Source organism: Pseudopipra pipra, chromosome 10 (genome assembly GCF_036250125.1).
Source record: "Pseudopipra pipra isolate bDixPip1 chromosome 10, bDixPip1.hap1, whole genome shotgun sequence".
In the NCBI taxonomy this organism is placed as follows: Eukaryota; Metazoa; Chordata; class Aves; order Passeriformes; family Pipridae; genus Pseudopipra; species Pseudopipra pipra.
The window spans coordinates 13,088,422-13,103,091 of NC_087558.1; the positions used below are offsets into that span (position 1 = coordinate 13,088,422).

At 38.2% G+C, this 14,670-nt stretch overlaps 1 protein-coding gene across 23 annotated transcripts in view; it reads left to right on the forward strand.

Moving 5' to 3' along the window:
- DLG1 (discs large MAGUK scaffold protein 1) overlaps positions 1 to 14,670 on the forward strand; it is a 142,435-nt gene that overhangs the window by 48,949 nt on the left and 78,816 nt on the right. For 22 of the 23 annotated variants that reach the window (XM_064666304.1, XM_064666306.1, XM_064666307.1 and 19 more), the window contains one exon: positions 2,544 to 2,708. In XM_064666304.1, coding sequence (XP_064522374.1) covers positions 2,544 to 2,708 — 165 coding nt within the window. Of the gene's footprint in view, positions 1 to 2,543; positions 2,709 to 10,913; positions 11,016 to 14,670 lie in introns of those variants that run through there. The other variant, XM_064666332.1, reaches the window with a different exon arrangement.

Here is a 14,670-nt window from a genome sequence, read left to right on the forward strand (position 1 = left end):
AGGCAGACTCAAGTGAACCTTTTTCAGAATGTTTCCTAAAACTTTTCCTTGCTTTTACTGTGAGGAGGTGATCTTCATTCTGAAAAATGGTGCTATAAAATGTCCACAAAATCCTTGTTAGTCCTAAATATTGTTGCAGATACTTTATTCATTGTTATTTCTGTCTGATTTTGCCAGGCCTGGGACCTGAAGTAGGGAGGTTGTGGACCTGAACAGGGATTTTATTGTGGTCAGTTGGGACCATTTTCTCGTCTCATGCAAACTAGCACTGGTTTATTTAGAGTAAAGGGATTTTCCAGTAGTTTACATCATAAGTAATTTAATCCACAGAGTTTGATGATAGTTCAAAACTCATTGAAGGTATAATCTAGCCTCAAGATGTCCTGTTAACTATCTTCCATCAGAAGAGAAATGTTTTAAATTAATTTTGACACACCTGTGTTTTGCAATAGAATCCTTTGGGGCAGTGTCTCTGTCAGAAGTCTGTGTTAAATGTTTAGTACTTGGTTGCTTTGGACTTAAAATTATGGTTATAAATTATAGAGCAGTCCATAAAGCTTCTTAAAGAGTAGCTAAATTGCTTGGCCACTACCTAATTGGTTGCTGGGAAGCTTCCAAGGTGTACAGCTGAGGCAGTCTGGCTGCAAGTTCAGAGCTGCTTTGCCACACCTTTTTGTTTCCTTTGATGTGTCCATTGCTCAGATGGCTCTTGTAAACTGGGTTCTCCTTGGGGTCTGGGTTTGGGTGCAGGATTGTATTCTCTTGCTTGTAAGCAGAGTCATGGTCTGCTCCTGGGTTGGCCCTACTCTTTACCTGCTTTTCTCCCTGTTGTACCAGCATTGCTGCTCATCTCAGCTTGTCATGAGCCACTTCAGGGAACTACAGAAAAATCAGTATTGCTGGAAGAGGGAAGGGACATTCTGCTGGATTAGCTTGCTGAGCTCTCTCCCCATCTGCTGTTGGATGTGAGCTCCCAGCCAGGGGCAGGGGGATGAAGTTGTACAGCTCGACCAAAGCGACTGAAGGGGTTCTGCTCCTTTGGGCAGTGGCTGCCCTTGAGTGAGCCAGGCTGTGCTGTGAAATCACATCTTTAGACTCCTATGGAGGGGAACTTGCACGGGGCTTTGCTTCATATTTAGCAGCAGAAATAACTTGGCATGACTGGAACAGCTGACTGAATTCTTGTTCAAGGGCTGGCAGCTCCTGGGAGAGGAGGGGAAGGGGCAGAGTTGAGTGGTGCCTGTTTGACCAGCCAGGTCACTTGAATGTGCTGCCTCACCCAAGGGGCAGTGTTGCAGAGGTGATGCTCCACAGTGAAGCAGCACTAAACACTTCCACTGCAATGGAGAATTAGCTGTTACAAGATGCAGTAGTTTGCTTCACTTGAAGCACTTTGCTGAAAAGTAGTTTCTGTAAAGGGCAAGGATAGTGTGGTACCTTTTAGAATAAGTAGTGGTGTGGATATTATGATTTCATGCACTTCGTGTCCTTCTCTTCTATTTGCGTTTTGAAACATTATCATGTAAGTATTTAATGTAGTGTATTTTAAACATTAATTCTGTGTTTTGTAGTAGTTTCAAGTTGGGAAATATTTTGCAAATAACAGTGAAATCAATCTTGAATATTGCATCAAAATCCAATTAGCAGTTCACTTTTAAAATGTTTTTTTTTGAGAAGCTTGTAGGCCTTGTCAGTGCTTTTTAGGGGAGAGAATTCTTTACCACAACATTTTTTTCACTTTTAATCAAAATAATAACATACTGATCTAATGAAACTTCATATGCACTATGTTATTATAAGCACCGATCCACCTTATAATCTAAACATATATTTATTAGTGAAATCTAGAGCCTGTTTGCACTCAAGCATGTTCAGATACCTGTTTCTAATGTCTCTGGTTTCAGGAAAAAAAGCAAGGTAATTCTGTGCTTTGTCTAAAGGTATTGGCTGTTCTATAAAGGAAATTAGTTTAAATTGACCAAATAGTTTAGACTATTTGGCTAATTTGTGTGGGGTTTTTTTGTGTTGGTGTTTTTGCGTGTGCCCCCTTCCCTTCCCAAATCCCCAATAAAAAATGCTAGAGGAATATCTTCTATTGTAAATATTCTTCAGTAAGAGGAATAACTTTGTCCAACTTTAAAATGAATATGTGTTTAGAAGGTTTTTCTGTACCATTAGTGATGTGACATACCTTCCCTGTAAACTAGTAGTAACTCTGTACGTAGTCAGGATATAGTAGTAGTGTGTGAATGTCATTAGAAAATGTTGAGTTGCATCTTCTGGACACAGTAAGCCCTACTGGGGTTTAGGTAATTTCACAGTAATTCCAGGTGAGACTAAAAGGGCTGGAACATTTTTGGACAGGATCAGTCTTTAAACTAAAAATACTAATTAAAACTTTTATTTATAGATTTTATTGCCTTGAAGTCAGCAAGGTCGGAAGAATAACTATTTCTGTTTGACTTAGGTTTTCTGGATAATCTGTTCCCATTTTTGTGGTGGACTGATCTTTTTCTGTACCTTTTTTTTTTTTTTTTTTCCAGAAATACCGCTATCAGGATGAAGACACACCTCCCCAGGAGCACAGCTCTCCACACATCGCCAATGAGGTGACGGGCCCAGAGCTGGTTCATGTATCAGAGAAGAATCTGTCACAGATTGAGAATGTCCATGGATTTGTTTCCCATTCTCATATTTCACCAGTAAAGGTAGGCATTTTTACAATTAAAAGAAGAGTGAACTCTTTTGATGTTAAACTCCCTCCAGGAGTTTAATTTTGTGAGGCAAAAAAAATACTTGTGATACACCTGCATCTGTTTGTTTTTGTGGAACTGCTCATTTGTAAAATTTACTTTGTAGACATTAAAGCATTGACTTAGTTCCACACGTTCTGGCTAAAGGTGCATGGTAGTAAAATGCCCAGAAAGCAAATACAGGTAACTTAAGGTTCTGGGTATGGTTCTGAGGGGCACTATAGTTCCTGCTGTCACTTATATTTTGGATTTTTCTGTCAGGACCCCATAGAATTGATTCTGAGTTTGTTTCTAATAAGTATTTTAATTTATGCCTATGTGGAAAACATAATAAGCCAAGTGTGATGTATGTTATTCTCAAAACATCTTCAGTAACCTCAGGACAGATTTAAAGATGAGGACGACAAACTAAGTGTGAGGTTATGGAGGGGGTCATAAAACAGGCATTTTTATTCACTGGGTTAGTAGGTAGATGCAGCTTAATAATTTTCCGAATAGCACAGCATTTGATGTACTAGACTGAGTGCTGTTTTCTGGAACACCTCTGAGTGATTTGATACTGGTGACTGTTTGGGCTGTAGAGTGATGAGATGGACTCACGTTGTACTAGGCCTGTAGCTTGATATATTTAGCATGAATTGTTGGTGTGTGATAGTGTCCTTTGTGACTGCAAAGAACAAATGCTGTTACACTGAGACCAGCCCTGGGGAGAAGGACTTGGGGGTGCTGGTGGATGAGAGGCTGGACATGACCTGGCCATATGCACTGGCAGCACAGAAAGCCTAGTGTGTCCTTGGCTGCATCCCAAGCAATGTGGGCAGCAAGGCAAGGGAGGGGATTCTGCTCCTCTGTTCTGCTCTTGTGAGACCCCCCCCCCTGCAGTGCTGCATCCAGCTCTGGGGCTCCCAACATAAGAAGGATGTGGACTGGTTGAAGTAGTTCTGGAGAGGGGCCATGAAGATGATCAGGGGACTGGAGACCCTCTGCTGTGAAGACAGGCTCGGGGTGTTGGGAGTTGTTCAGTCTGGAGAAGGCTCCAGGGAGACCTTAGAGACCTGTCCAGTACCTAAAGGTACAAAGAGAGCTGGAGAGGGAATTCTTGCAAGGACATGTAGTACAGAATGGTTTTAAATTGAAAGAGGATATATTTAGATTAAGTAAGAGGAAGAAATTCTTTATTGTGAGAGTGATGAGACTGGAACAGGTTGCCCAGAGGAGCTGTGGATGCCCCAGCCCTGGAAGCATTGAAGGCCATGTTGGATGGGGCTTTGAGCCACCTGGCCTGGTTGTGTCCAAGCCCATGGCAGGGAGTTTGGAACTATATCATCTTTAACGTCTCTTGCACCCCAGATCATTCTCTGACTTGTATGATTCTATGATATTTTAAGAAAAAAGTTGTTTTGAACCTAGTTATATTTCCTTTTTTTTAAATTATGAAGAAAAATCTTATTGAATGTATCAGCTCTTTATAACTGACCTGTAAAGATTCTGTAAAAGAACTAGCTATAGTGAGTGTATTTACTACTTGTTTTCCAGGTTTTCTAAGGTTTTAAAAATGTATATGATGGTATTGAACACAGTTCTTTTTCCTTATAACTCCATAATGAACTCCCTGTATTTTTCCATAGTCTTCAGCTACACAATCAGAATTCTTTAAGCCCTAATGAATAACCATTTTGAAGTGGTCTAGGCTGACCTCTGAAGAGCCTTCTAAGAATGCTAATATGACAAAGCTTTCATTTTTGAGAATGGACAGGACTTCAATCTTTTCTTGCTTATGAAGGTAGACACAGTAACACACTTTCCTGTGTGTAATTCCCTGAATTTACTGATATTCAGAAAGTAATACAAGATATTTTGTGTGCAATCATTAGAAATAAAAAACCAGTTATCTTCCTCTGGGGGTTTAAGGTTGACTTGCTTTATTCACAAGCTTTTCCTAATTCCTAGGGCAGTTAGTCCTGCCTTTCAGAAAGCATGAAGGGATCAAAAAGGCCAGGAGGTGACCTGTAAAATGGTCTGGAAGAAAGAAAACTATTTTGGAGATAGTTAAGCAGTGTGTAAGTATATTTACAAAATATATATTTACAAAATACCTTTTCTAAGTACTGTGTATCTTCGGTCTCTGAGGAAAATTGCTATTATCTTTCTCAAATTAATAAGTGCTGGGAAATAATCACTTGATAAGAAAGACTGTGTATAAGGGAAATACTGTGCAGCTCGTGTTACTCTTTATAGCATATATCTGATTAGTTTCAGGTGACTGCTCTCTATTAATGTCATAGCAATGTATGGTAAACTGAAATTTTTCTGGGCTTTGTTCATCTGAAAACTGGGGTGAATGCTCCAGGTTTCAGTTGTTTACCAACATTTAATGGAATTATTAATTCTGATGCTAATTGACTGCTGGCTTGCTTTTCTCCTGAAGAAATCTACTTTGAATACATTGTTTATAATCAGTCTGAACTTTAAGATATTTGGAGTGAGGGGTGCATCCATAGTTTCACAGACCATGGAAGACTTTATGGGACCTTTAAGAGCAAAATGCCTTTGAGGTCACAAAGTTTCTTTTCAGACAGGAGATGGTTTGCTGAAGTTACTGGGAAAAATGCTGTTAAAACTTGAGCATATCAGAAAAAGCCCAAGGTTGCTACTGCATTATTAGCATAGCTGGTCTGCTCTTCTTTTGACCTGATGATATGGAAGATGTTTGTAGTTTTGGCATAGCTTATGCTGAAGATAATTTAGCAACAACAGCTCTGAATTAGGAGTGCTTTGTGTGATTTATTGGGTAGGTTGGCTTGATGAGCTATGCAAGGACCAGCTCTAGGCTGATACACAAGGTTTTGATCAGCTTTGTTCAATAGTTCATTGCTTAAGAAAACTAAATGTAATAGAGGACATTTTGTTTCATTACAAGAATAAAATAGTAAGAGGAGTTTGTTTTTTGTTTTAAATATAAATGTTAAATGCACTTGAAATTTCAAATACAGCTCTAGTAGTTTGAAGAAGTCAGTGGTTTTATGATCATATGTTGCTTTTTAAGTAGTGCTGCAGAGGGCAGTATAATCGGATTTTGAGGAATACCTTCTGTTATAGCAAATCCTCAGCAGTCTGGAGCAATAATATAAAAGAATAGAAGGGAAGGGAAATGCCTGGTTCTGACTAGTTTGCATTTTGTTCTTGAGAGAAACTTTCAAATACTGTAGGACTTAAAGCAGCTTTTACACTTGCTTGGACTGGTGGATGCTCTTTTCAAAGAGCACCTTTCAGTGACCAAAAAGACAAATGTGTATCCCAAATTTTTAGAGGATGAACATGTAAGTACTGTTTATCAAAGGTTCCACATTAAGTGCTGTAGTAACACAAGGTGGTTTATCTTCTTGACAGAGGAATGGGCTGCCTCAGATACAGATTGGGTTAAAATATTGCATGTTTGTAATTGGCATGAAATACGTGATACCTGCTGTACTGATTCAAATTTTAAATAAGACTTACAGGTTTTGTCTTGTTGGAGTGGAGCTTTGTCAGTTTAAGAAGAAATGTTTACTTCCTGTGTCTCAAGTAACAAAGGAGTAAACATGACCCAGGAGATTTCATGTCCTCTGTTCCCTGTTTAATCCTGTGTCAAGTGGAACCCTAATTAATGCTGTAAACCAGCTCATTTTTTTTTTTTCATATTTAATGGTAGAGAATCATGAAGAGATAGGGAAAATGGTCAAACTTCAGGTCCTTCACAGATATTCTGTCCCAAACATTTTAAAGAATATTTTCAGGTAGGTAGGCAGCTGGTACCATAATTTCTTTAGTATGAGGTTTCCAAATTTTTTGTAGGAACTCGTGGTTACAATGCGAGGTTCCTTGAGTTCTGCAATGAAGTGGGATCCCATTGGACTGACTGTCGGACTTGAGGCAACACGTTGCTCTGCAGGTTGGCCACAAGATGGCGATGCTACAAAAGGGTTTATTTCGGTGTAACACTGAATTTAGCTGCAGTATCACACCTTCAGAGTGAGGGGTTTGGATTTAACATTTCCTTTTATTAAAAAGCTCCAGTCAAGTGAATTCTACCACAGATATGATATAATACCAAGCAATTTTTTAAACTATGGAGTGGAAGCTTTGAATAACAGATTATTACAAGGCTATAAAATAATGGGTCATGGTGTAATAAGACTAAAAAAAATCAACACTCTTCATTTAAAGCAATTCATGCATGAGAGGGAAAACGTATTTATGATGCAACATGGCAATTCGGTATTTAAGTGTAGGTCCGGATTGGAGCTTCCATATATTTCAGTATTATGCTTGTATATTATATGTTGATATTTTGGGCTATTGTTTCACTGATAATACAGAAGCTCCAAAGAAAACCTGTAATAATTTGTAAAAACAGGAAGCTAGACCTACTGATTCAGAGAAGTCTCTGCAGTTCTTTTTTATTTTAATCAAATCTTTTTTGCTGATCTGTCTCTGGAGATTTTCACCATAGCACCAATCTTCAAAGGGTGTGAAGAAAATGACTGCACTTGGCCTGTTCCTTACATGCATAGCAGACATGGACAGCTGAACAGAAATATCTTAGTTGGAACATGGTACCAGCTTTATTAGTCTGGTAAGGGACCGAAAATTGCTTATTTGTGCTATATTATAAAATTTTAAATACTGACTGAATAGTACATCCATAAGGAACTAAAGGCATTATACTATTTGAATATTTGGTATTTCTAGAATAGCTTAGTGCAATCGTCAGTTGTGAAAAATAGGTTGGAGGTGGTGGTGGGAAGTATGTTAAACTTAACTTACATAATTGTGGACTCTTGTCCATATTTGATGCAACGCCGTTGGACGCTTTCCTGTTCTCATGCATTCCTGGGAATGGTCATCTCTGTCCAAGGGATGCTGGGAACAGACAGTGCTGAGCAGATCAGGCAGAGCAGTGATTGGCCTCTTTCACTGCTGGCTGCCTGTTTGATCCCTGCACAGACCTGTCATTCTGGCTGAGTGCTGTTATATTCTGCTAGAGCTCTTGTGCTTCAGGTAATGCAGAAAAAATCCTCACTTCTCTTTACCAACAGTCTTTTAAAAATGGCTTAGACATGGGGATTACTGTTGTTTGACCATTTAAAGCACATTGGAGGAGTCTTTTGTAGTTATATAAACTTTTTCAGTGAATAAAAGTGACATACTATGACATTAAATGTAAAGGAGTTACTGTTTTCCTGTCTGTGAATAGTGAAGTATTTCAGACTAAGGTGAAATACTGTTGCCCATTGAAAAGAAGGTGTTTTACCCCTAGATCTTAACTAAAGGAATCCTTTTGCCCAAGCAAAGCACCTGGTGAATGCCTCTGAAGCAGCAACTGTGCCCCATGTCAGTGCCCCTTTGCTTTATCTGTGTTCACCTTGTAGTGCCATATTTGGGAGAAATTAAACTTATTCAGGCTCAGTTTGCATTAGAGTGCAAGCACTCCTTTATTAGAATAAAAGCAGTAAAACAGAGTTTACCTTCTTTGGCTCTATGAATCTCTGTTGGAGCTTGGGATGGTACATGGAGGAGGGAAGGATTACTCCATGCTTACACGATTAGGGAGGCAGGGGATTAGTTGGGCATTGCCCGAATGCTGTGATCATGTCTCTCTTGGGTGAGAAGCGTGTCCTTTAGCCTTACCTTTCCTCTTGCTTAGAAGCAGAGGCTTGTGTTTCCGTGCCCCATATCCCATCCTCAGAAAAGCTTCTACCAGTGTGTCAGTGGTACCCAAACCTTCTCCAAAAAGGTTTTGTAATCCCACTGCAGCAGTGCAGCTGGCCACATGCACTGTAATTTTTTACTCTGCGAATAAATGTCTTGTGCTCACTCAGTGTATCCTTGGTTTTTTCACGTTTAGTCATCTTTACAAAAGTATTTCCAGGATCTAATGGTATTTAAGCTTAATGGTTTTAAATTAACCCTGATTTGAAACTGCTTATCTATTAGTGCCACAGTGCTGTATAACAGTCTACTTATCCTGACTGTGGTATCACAGGAATGAAATGTGGCAAGGTGGTACTTGTTCTTAAAATAGCTCCCAGAAGGGAGAGGAGAAATGGGAACTCACTCTAATTTCTGTACCGGCAAAACACAGTGAAACTGTTCTAAAGTGCAGAATCGATGAGCATGAGAAGAAATTAGAGAAGAGAAAGCAATGAATGCATTGTAAAGAGAATTTGTGCTGCATAAATCCCTTAAAGTATGTGCATAAAGATAATGTTGATGTAGGTTCCTAGTTTTCTTAGGTGCACACAATAGACTTCCTCAAAATTTTTACAGAGAATGTAAGCTCTCACAAAATAAGAAAAAAATAATTTTGGGATTTAATTGTAAAAAAAACCCCAAACGAACAAAAATGCCCCACCAAAACCAAACCACCAACAAAAGGAAAATAAAAGTAAAGAAAGAAGATGGGCAATCATGATGGGTGGAGGTTACCAGAAGGATCTCAGAAGAACTTGTGTTCTCATTGCATCATCTTGACGGAATGAGAGCTCAGGGTTATAACAGATCAATGGAATAATGATCTCAGTATTCAATTTACAGTCAAAAAGGCAAATGGAATACAAGGATTATCTAGAGAAGCAAATGGGAATAAAACTACATTATCTTATCACTCCAGAAATCTGCACCATTTGTTATCTTGATTAAGAAGGCAAATTCAGAAATGGCTTCTAGAAGACTGAGTGGTCACAACCAAAGAGCAGCTACTGTACAATAAAGGATGAACTGGTCTGACCCCTCAGCATGGAACAGAGCTGAGTCAGGAGGTACCAATGAAACTACAGCCAGTAACACTGAGTCTCTAAAATTATGGAACTGACTAGGGAACAGTTATTCCAGAAATTAAAAGTTATATTCAGAAATATAAATTAGCAGATGATAGTCATCTTATAACCCATAAACACAGGATCTACAGTCAGCCTCTGACTTTTAGAATCTTTCACCTGCTGATAGTATTTTGGTTTCTGGCTACACCAATAAAGGTATTCCAGCATACATTGCTTGTCTGTTCTGCCCTGTTTCTTCAACTGCAAACAAGCACCTTTATTTTGTTCCCTCCCATTAATCTGTATGGAAGTAGCTGTTATATAAATGTGCATATTCACACATGCTTCCTTCAAAGCAGGGCAATCTCCTTTCCTCTTAAACCTGAATCTTGTGCTGGTAAGCCTAATAGGTTCCCTTCTTTTTATTTCCTGGTTTGTCTTCCCTGCAATCCCCTCTATTCCCTCAAGAGCTTCCTCAGAAGTCTTTTAGAGCTTGTGGAGCTTCTGTTAAAATAGCCTTCTCTGTTCTTTAGGAGAGTTTTTCTGCTCTGAGAAAGACCAATGGTCTTTATGATTTGAACTGTGCAGGGTCAAGGTCAGCCAACAGTCAAAGTAATTTTAACTTCCTCTTTGCCCTGGTACATTTTCTTGTCCTGCTTCAGTCTGAGCAGGTAGGTGAGATTACCCTGGCGATGAGGTTGCTGTTTCCATTTAGAAATTAAAGATCAGTTGACATGTAATTTGCAAGATGGGTTATGACTGTGAGAAGGTTGCAATCTGTTACTTTTTTCTAAATTGAGAACTCTGTAAAGCTTTGCCATCTTCAGCAGAAAGGCAATGCTTCTGGTGTCAGGAACATACCTCGAATACTGGGAATTATAGCGAAAAGCTTGAATGTACCCTCAGACATACCCATTTTTAGACTGGTATCGTATTTTGGTGGTCACACTTGAGAGGAGTTGTTTTGCAGTCTTTAATTAAAATGCATTGCCCGAGTTCTTGATAGGTTACTACTTTTAAACTTCCTGTAATTGAAGAATGTGCAAATATATGCAAAGGTGTCAGTTTGTGTCTTATAGTAAAAAGCAGATGACCAAATCTGCCCCTTCCTCCATATGGATCTGCTCAACAAATTCTTGTCAACAGAGACAAGAGAGAAAAACTGTAACAGATGGACTGTGGATTAATCCAAACATTAGAACAACCTAAGATACAGTAATCAACGTCAAGTCGTCTTAATAACTGGTTATACTGTTTTCGCCTGAGATTTTCCCTGAGCTCTTGGTGCAGTTGGGTTCATTTTGATGACTGAAGCAAACCTGAGGGAACTTACATTAAACACAAGATGTTTTTATCAGTCTGGCGTGCTAAAAAGATGGGCAGGAGATTCATGAACAGGGTGCGGAAGACCAGGCAGTTTAATCTGCCCAGATTGGTAGGTTGTCTGAGTATGAATAATAAGGTAATAATATTTTATATTAAATATTTATACTAAAATGTATTGTTGTAGAATAATCGTACTGGTGTTTGCTTATAAGTTAGTTTCAGCAGTAAAATATGTACTTTTTATTGACTGTGTGAATCACACTTGATCAAGAACCATCCTTCAGTTCTGTCTCAACTAAAAGCTAAGATAGCCTTTCTAGAGTATCTTAGCAAAAAGGGTTAACAATTCTTTTCCACAGTATTTGAGTCCTGAACTCCTGGGCTTTGGCTTAGAATATTGCAAATGCTTGTTAATGAGACTTAAATTTGCTATGCTAGTGCAAGTTTATTAAACCTAGAATTCTGAAAAATGTAAGAAATAAACATGAGCTTGTATCTACATTTTCAGTGTTGGTTTTGTTCCCATGACTGGAGAGTTAAATTTGGATATTTAAATTGAGTTCTGTACATTGGTTTTGTCTCTACTTTTTTGGTCCAAACCTAAATGATACTGAAAATAAAATAAGTCTCTGCCATTTTTAAGGTGATTCTTGAGTTTTCTCTGTTAAGTCTATCAGTTTATTCCTTAGGGTCTGTGCTTATTTTAGCCAATATTCTGTTTAGCTGGATGATAGTAAAACTAATATAAGACAGTTTTCAAGTGCTTCAAGGGGGTTGTTGGTTTTTGTTTAGAAAGGGTAATTGAGATATAACTGCTGTTTCTGTTTACAAATAGTTTTTGTTACTGTGCCTTTTTAATTTGTAGGTATGTATTCTACTTAGAGATTAAAATATGGCATTATGTCATGTTTTAGCTTGTCCCAGCAAGCTGATTAATATGAATTTACTTAGATACAAAGCCAGAGGAATTCTGGTCCAAGTATTTGATGTTGATTTTTACATTTAGTAACCGCTGTAATTACTGTATCTTGTTAATTGGCCAGAGAACAAATAATGTTACTCTGCAGCCACTAGAAATGCAGGTGAATTTTGCAGTAAATTTATCAAGTTGTACAAAGGTACATATACTGATGTAGAAATCTTTACTGTGTGATGTTTTGTTTTGGGGTAGGATTCTTCATGTGTTTGATTTTTTTTTCCCCCCCCCCAAATCTTCAAATTCTCAGTTCCTGCCTTGCAGTAAATAGTTGGAGTTTTTTGTTTATTTTGTTTTGGCATGTGGCATTTTTTTGTTTGCTTTGTCTTTAATTTTATCACCATCAGTTCAATATCCAGAATATGAAAAATGGATAATGGAAGCTCTCTGCTCCTTTTAGGACTTCCTGAGGTTCCCTGATGAGCCTCCTTGTTGTACCTCTTGACTCTGAAGGCAGTCACTCACAGATGCAATTCCAGCTGCTGCATCTGTGTTGATGATTCTCCTTTTTCTGGATATTCCCTTTTCTGTCCAAATAGAACTTTGTCCAGTTTTTCCCTGTAGGTGTTTGACCCTCTGTTGAAATGCTCTTTGACTGAAATGAGCCCTTTGTTTTTACTGCCTCCTTTTTTGTCAACTGTACAAGTGACCAGTCTTCCAATCTGGACTCCTTTGTGTTATCCTGATATTGTGCCATCTCTAGAGCTATGCCTTGCCTTTATCTTCAGGTTGCTCTGTGAATTGTAAAAATCAGGGTTTGTCTCATCCCCACAGTACAGGCTCCTTCTACAAATAACTGTAACTGTATCTGCTTAGGCGTCAGCAAATCTTGCTCGCTATCATTCCCATCCATATGGAGTGTAGGTGACACAGATTGCTGTCTTGCATCACCAGCAGGATTGCATAACCTCTTCCCTAAGTACTTTTCTGGATTTCTATCTCCATTGAAATTAAAGCATCATTGCTTCATTTTCAGGAAGTTTTTTTTGTGCATATGATGCTTTCCTGAAGTGCTGATTTCTAAAATATTTTGTCAGTGATGCTGTAGTTGATCAGTGGCTGGGTGGGAATCATCCTTGAAAGAAACTGCCTTAAAACACAGCAAAACTCTCCTATCTTCAAACAGACTGATAAAATAGCAAGAAAAATATGTACTTGGTACATTGCTTGTCCATGTATTGTGGTACTGCCTTTCAGAATTTTAAACAATATTCTTCCATGTGACTCTCTGTTTGGAGCCTATGGAGAAAGAGAGAAATGAGTTCTTGAAGTTTTTTTGAAAGTTATACTAATTCTTGTGCTCTAAGGTATTTAATAAAATGTATAGCAGTGTTGACATTCAAGGCCATAGTAGAAAAAGATAAAGTATTTTCACCTTGACTCTTTATAAAAAGATGTGGAACTCAAAGCATGTAACTGGTAGCTTGTTCCAAACATCTTCAATCATAGCCAGGGATTAATCAATTCCTCCAGTAATAAATTCATGGCACTTTTCAGACTAGGGATTTTCTTTGTGTCTGGAAAAAGGTAGGGCTCAAGTAGGGCTGCAGTCCTCCTGTGAAAAGAATTTTCATTATAAAAAGCTTGTCCATTTGAAAGGATCATTGTACCTACTGTGTCTCAGGCATTTCTTTACCTCCATTATCTGTCTTATGTTCATAGCTTTGAGGACACTGCACGAGTCAGACTGAGTTTCATATGACTTGCACTGATAAGCCATTGTATTTTATAAATATTAATAAAGTCTGTCTGAAAGGTGTGCTCAGAATATTGGCATGTGGTTTGTTATTCAGCTGTACTAGTGACTAGAAGTAAATGGTGGATTGATCTTACTATGGCACATTTCAATTAATGTACTTATATATTTCTGCCTGTAATATAAGCTCTTAGGAAGAAACTGTTACACAGAATAGGGCAGCTGTCAGTAAGAATTTGTTAAGCAGAAGATTATATTGCACCCCAAAAAGTATGTTGAGGAATTTGGTAATCTGCAATAAAATGCACATCAGACCGAATTAGAATTTTGAGGTTGTAAGTTGTGGCAGCGTTTTAAGGAATTTTTCTGCCTTTGTTCATCATGTGGAGAGTTTGCTGCTTTTTTAAAATGTTTGCCCTGGTGCAGTGATTATGACCATAGAAATATGCCACAAATAGTTTTGGTAACTTTGTGTTGGCTTTCCAGAGGCGAGCTTGTACTGAAAGCCTTGACACCTCACTGATTTCATTAGTCCTCTCTCTGATGTGAGCTGGAGGATTTTTTTCTGAATAGTTGGCTATAAAAATTTGAATAGTGAGTTCTGTGAGGTAACTTGGATTCCATGTAATCGTTTAGATAATTATTCTGAATTCTTTTTTACTGTGAAGAGAGCAGAGAACATGCACAGCTCTAGCAGTAATACTTGTCATGTGCATGGGAAAGCAGAATAATCTTACTGAAAAGTCGTTACTGAATAGTAAGAATTTTTCATTTTTGAAGTACTCTTGTACTTTTGAGAAATAATGTTGGGTCTCAATAAATACGTATATTTATTGTTTTCATAATAGTAGTCACAGAAATTTGGAAATAGGGGTTACAAACAAGACACGTTATTTACAGACTAAGAACAACAGAGTGTGCACTTGCAGTGTTTTGTCTTAGTTTCTCTAATCTTCATGCTGCTTAAGAAAACCAAACCCACAGCTGAACAACCTCATTAGACATCCTTTGATACCCAACACAAAATGACTGTAATTCCCTCCCTCTATAGTTACTTTATGCACTAAAGAAGGAGGAAAACCAAGAAGAAACCAGTGAACCAGTTCGTTCTTAAATACT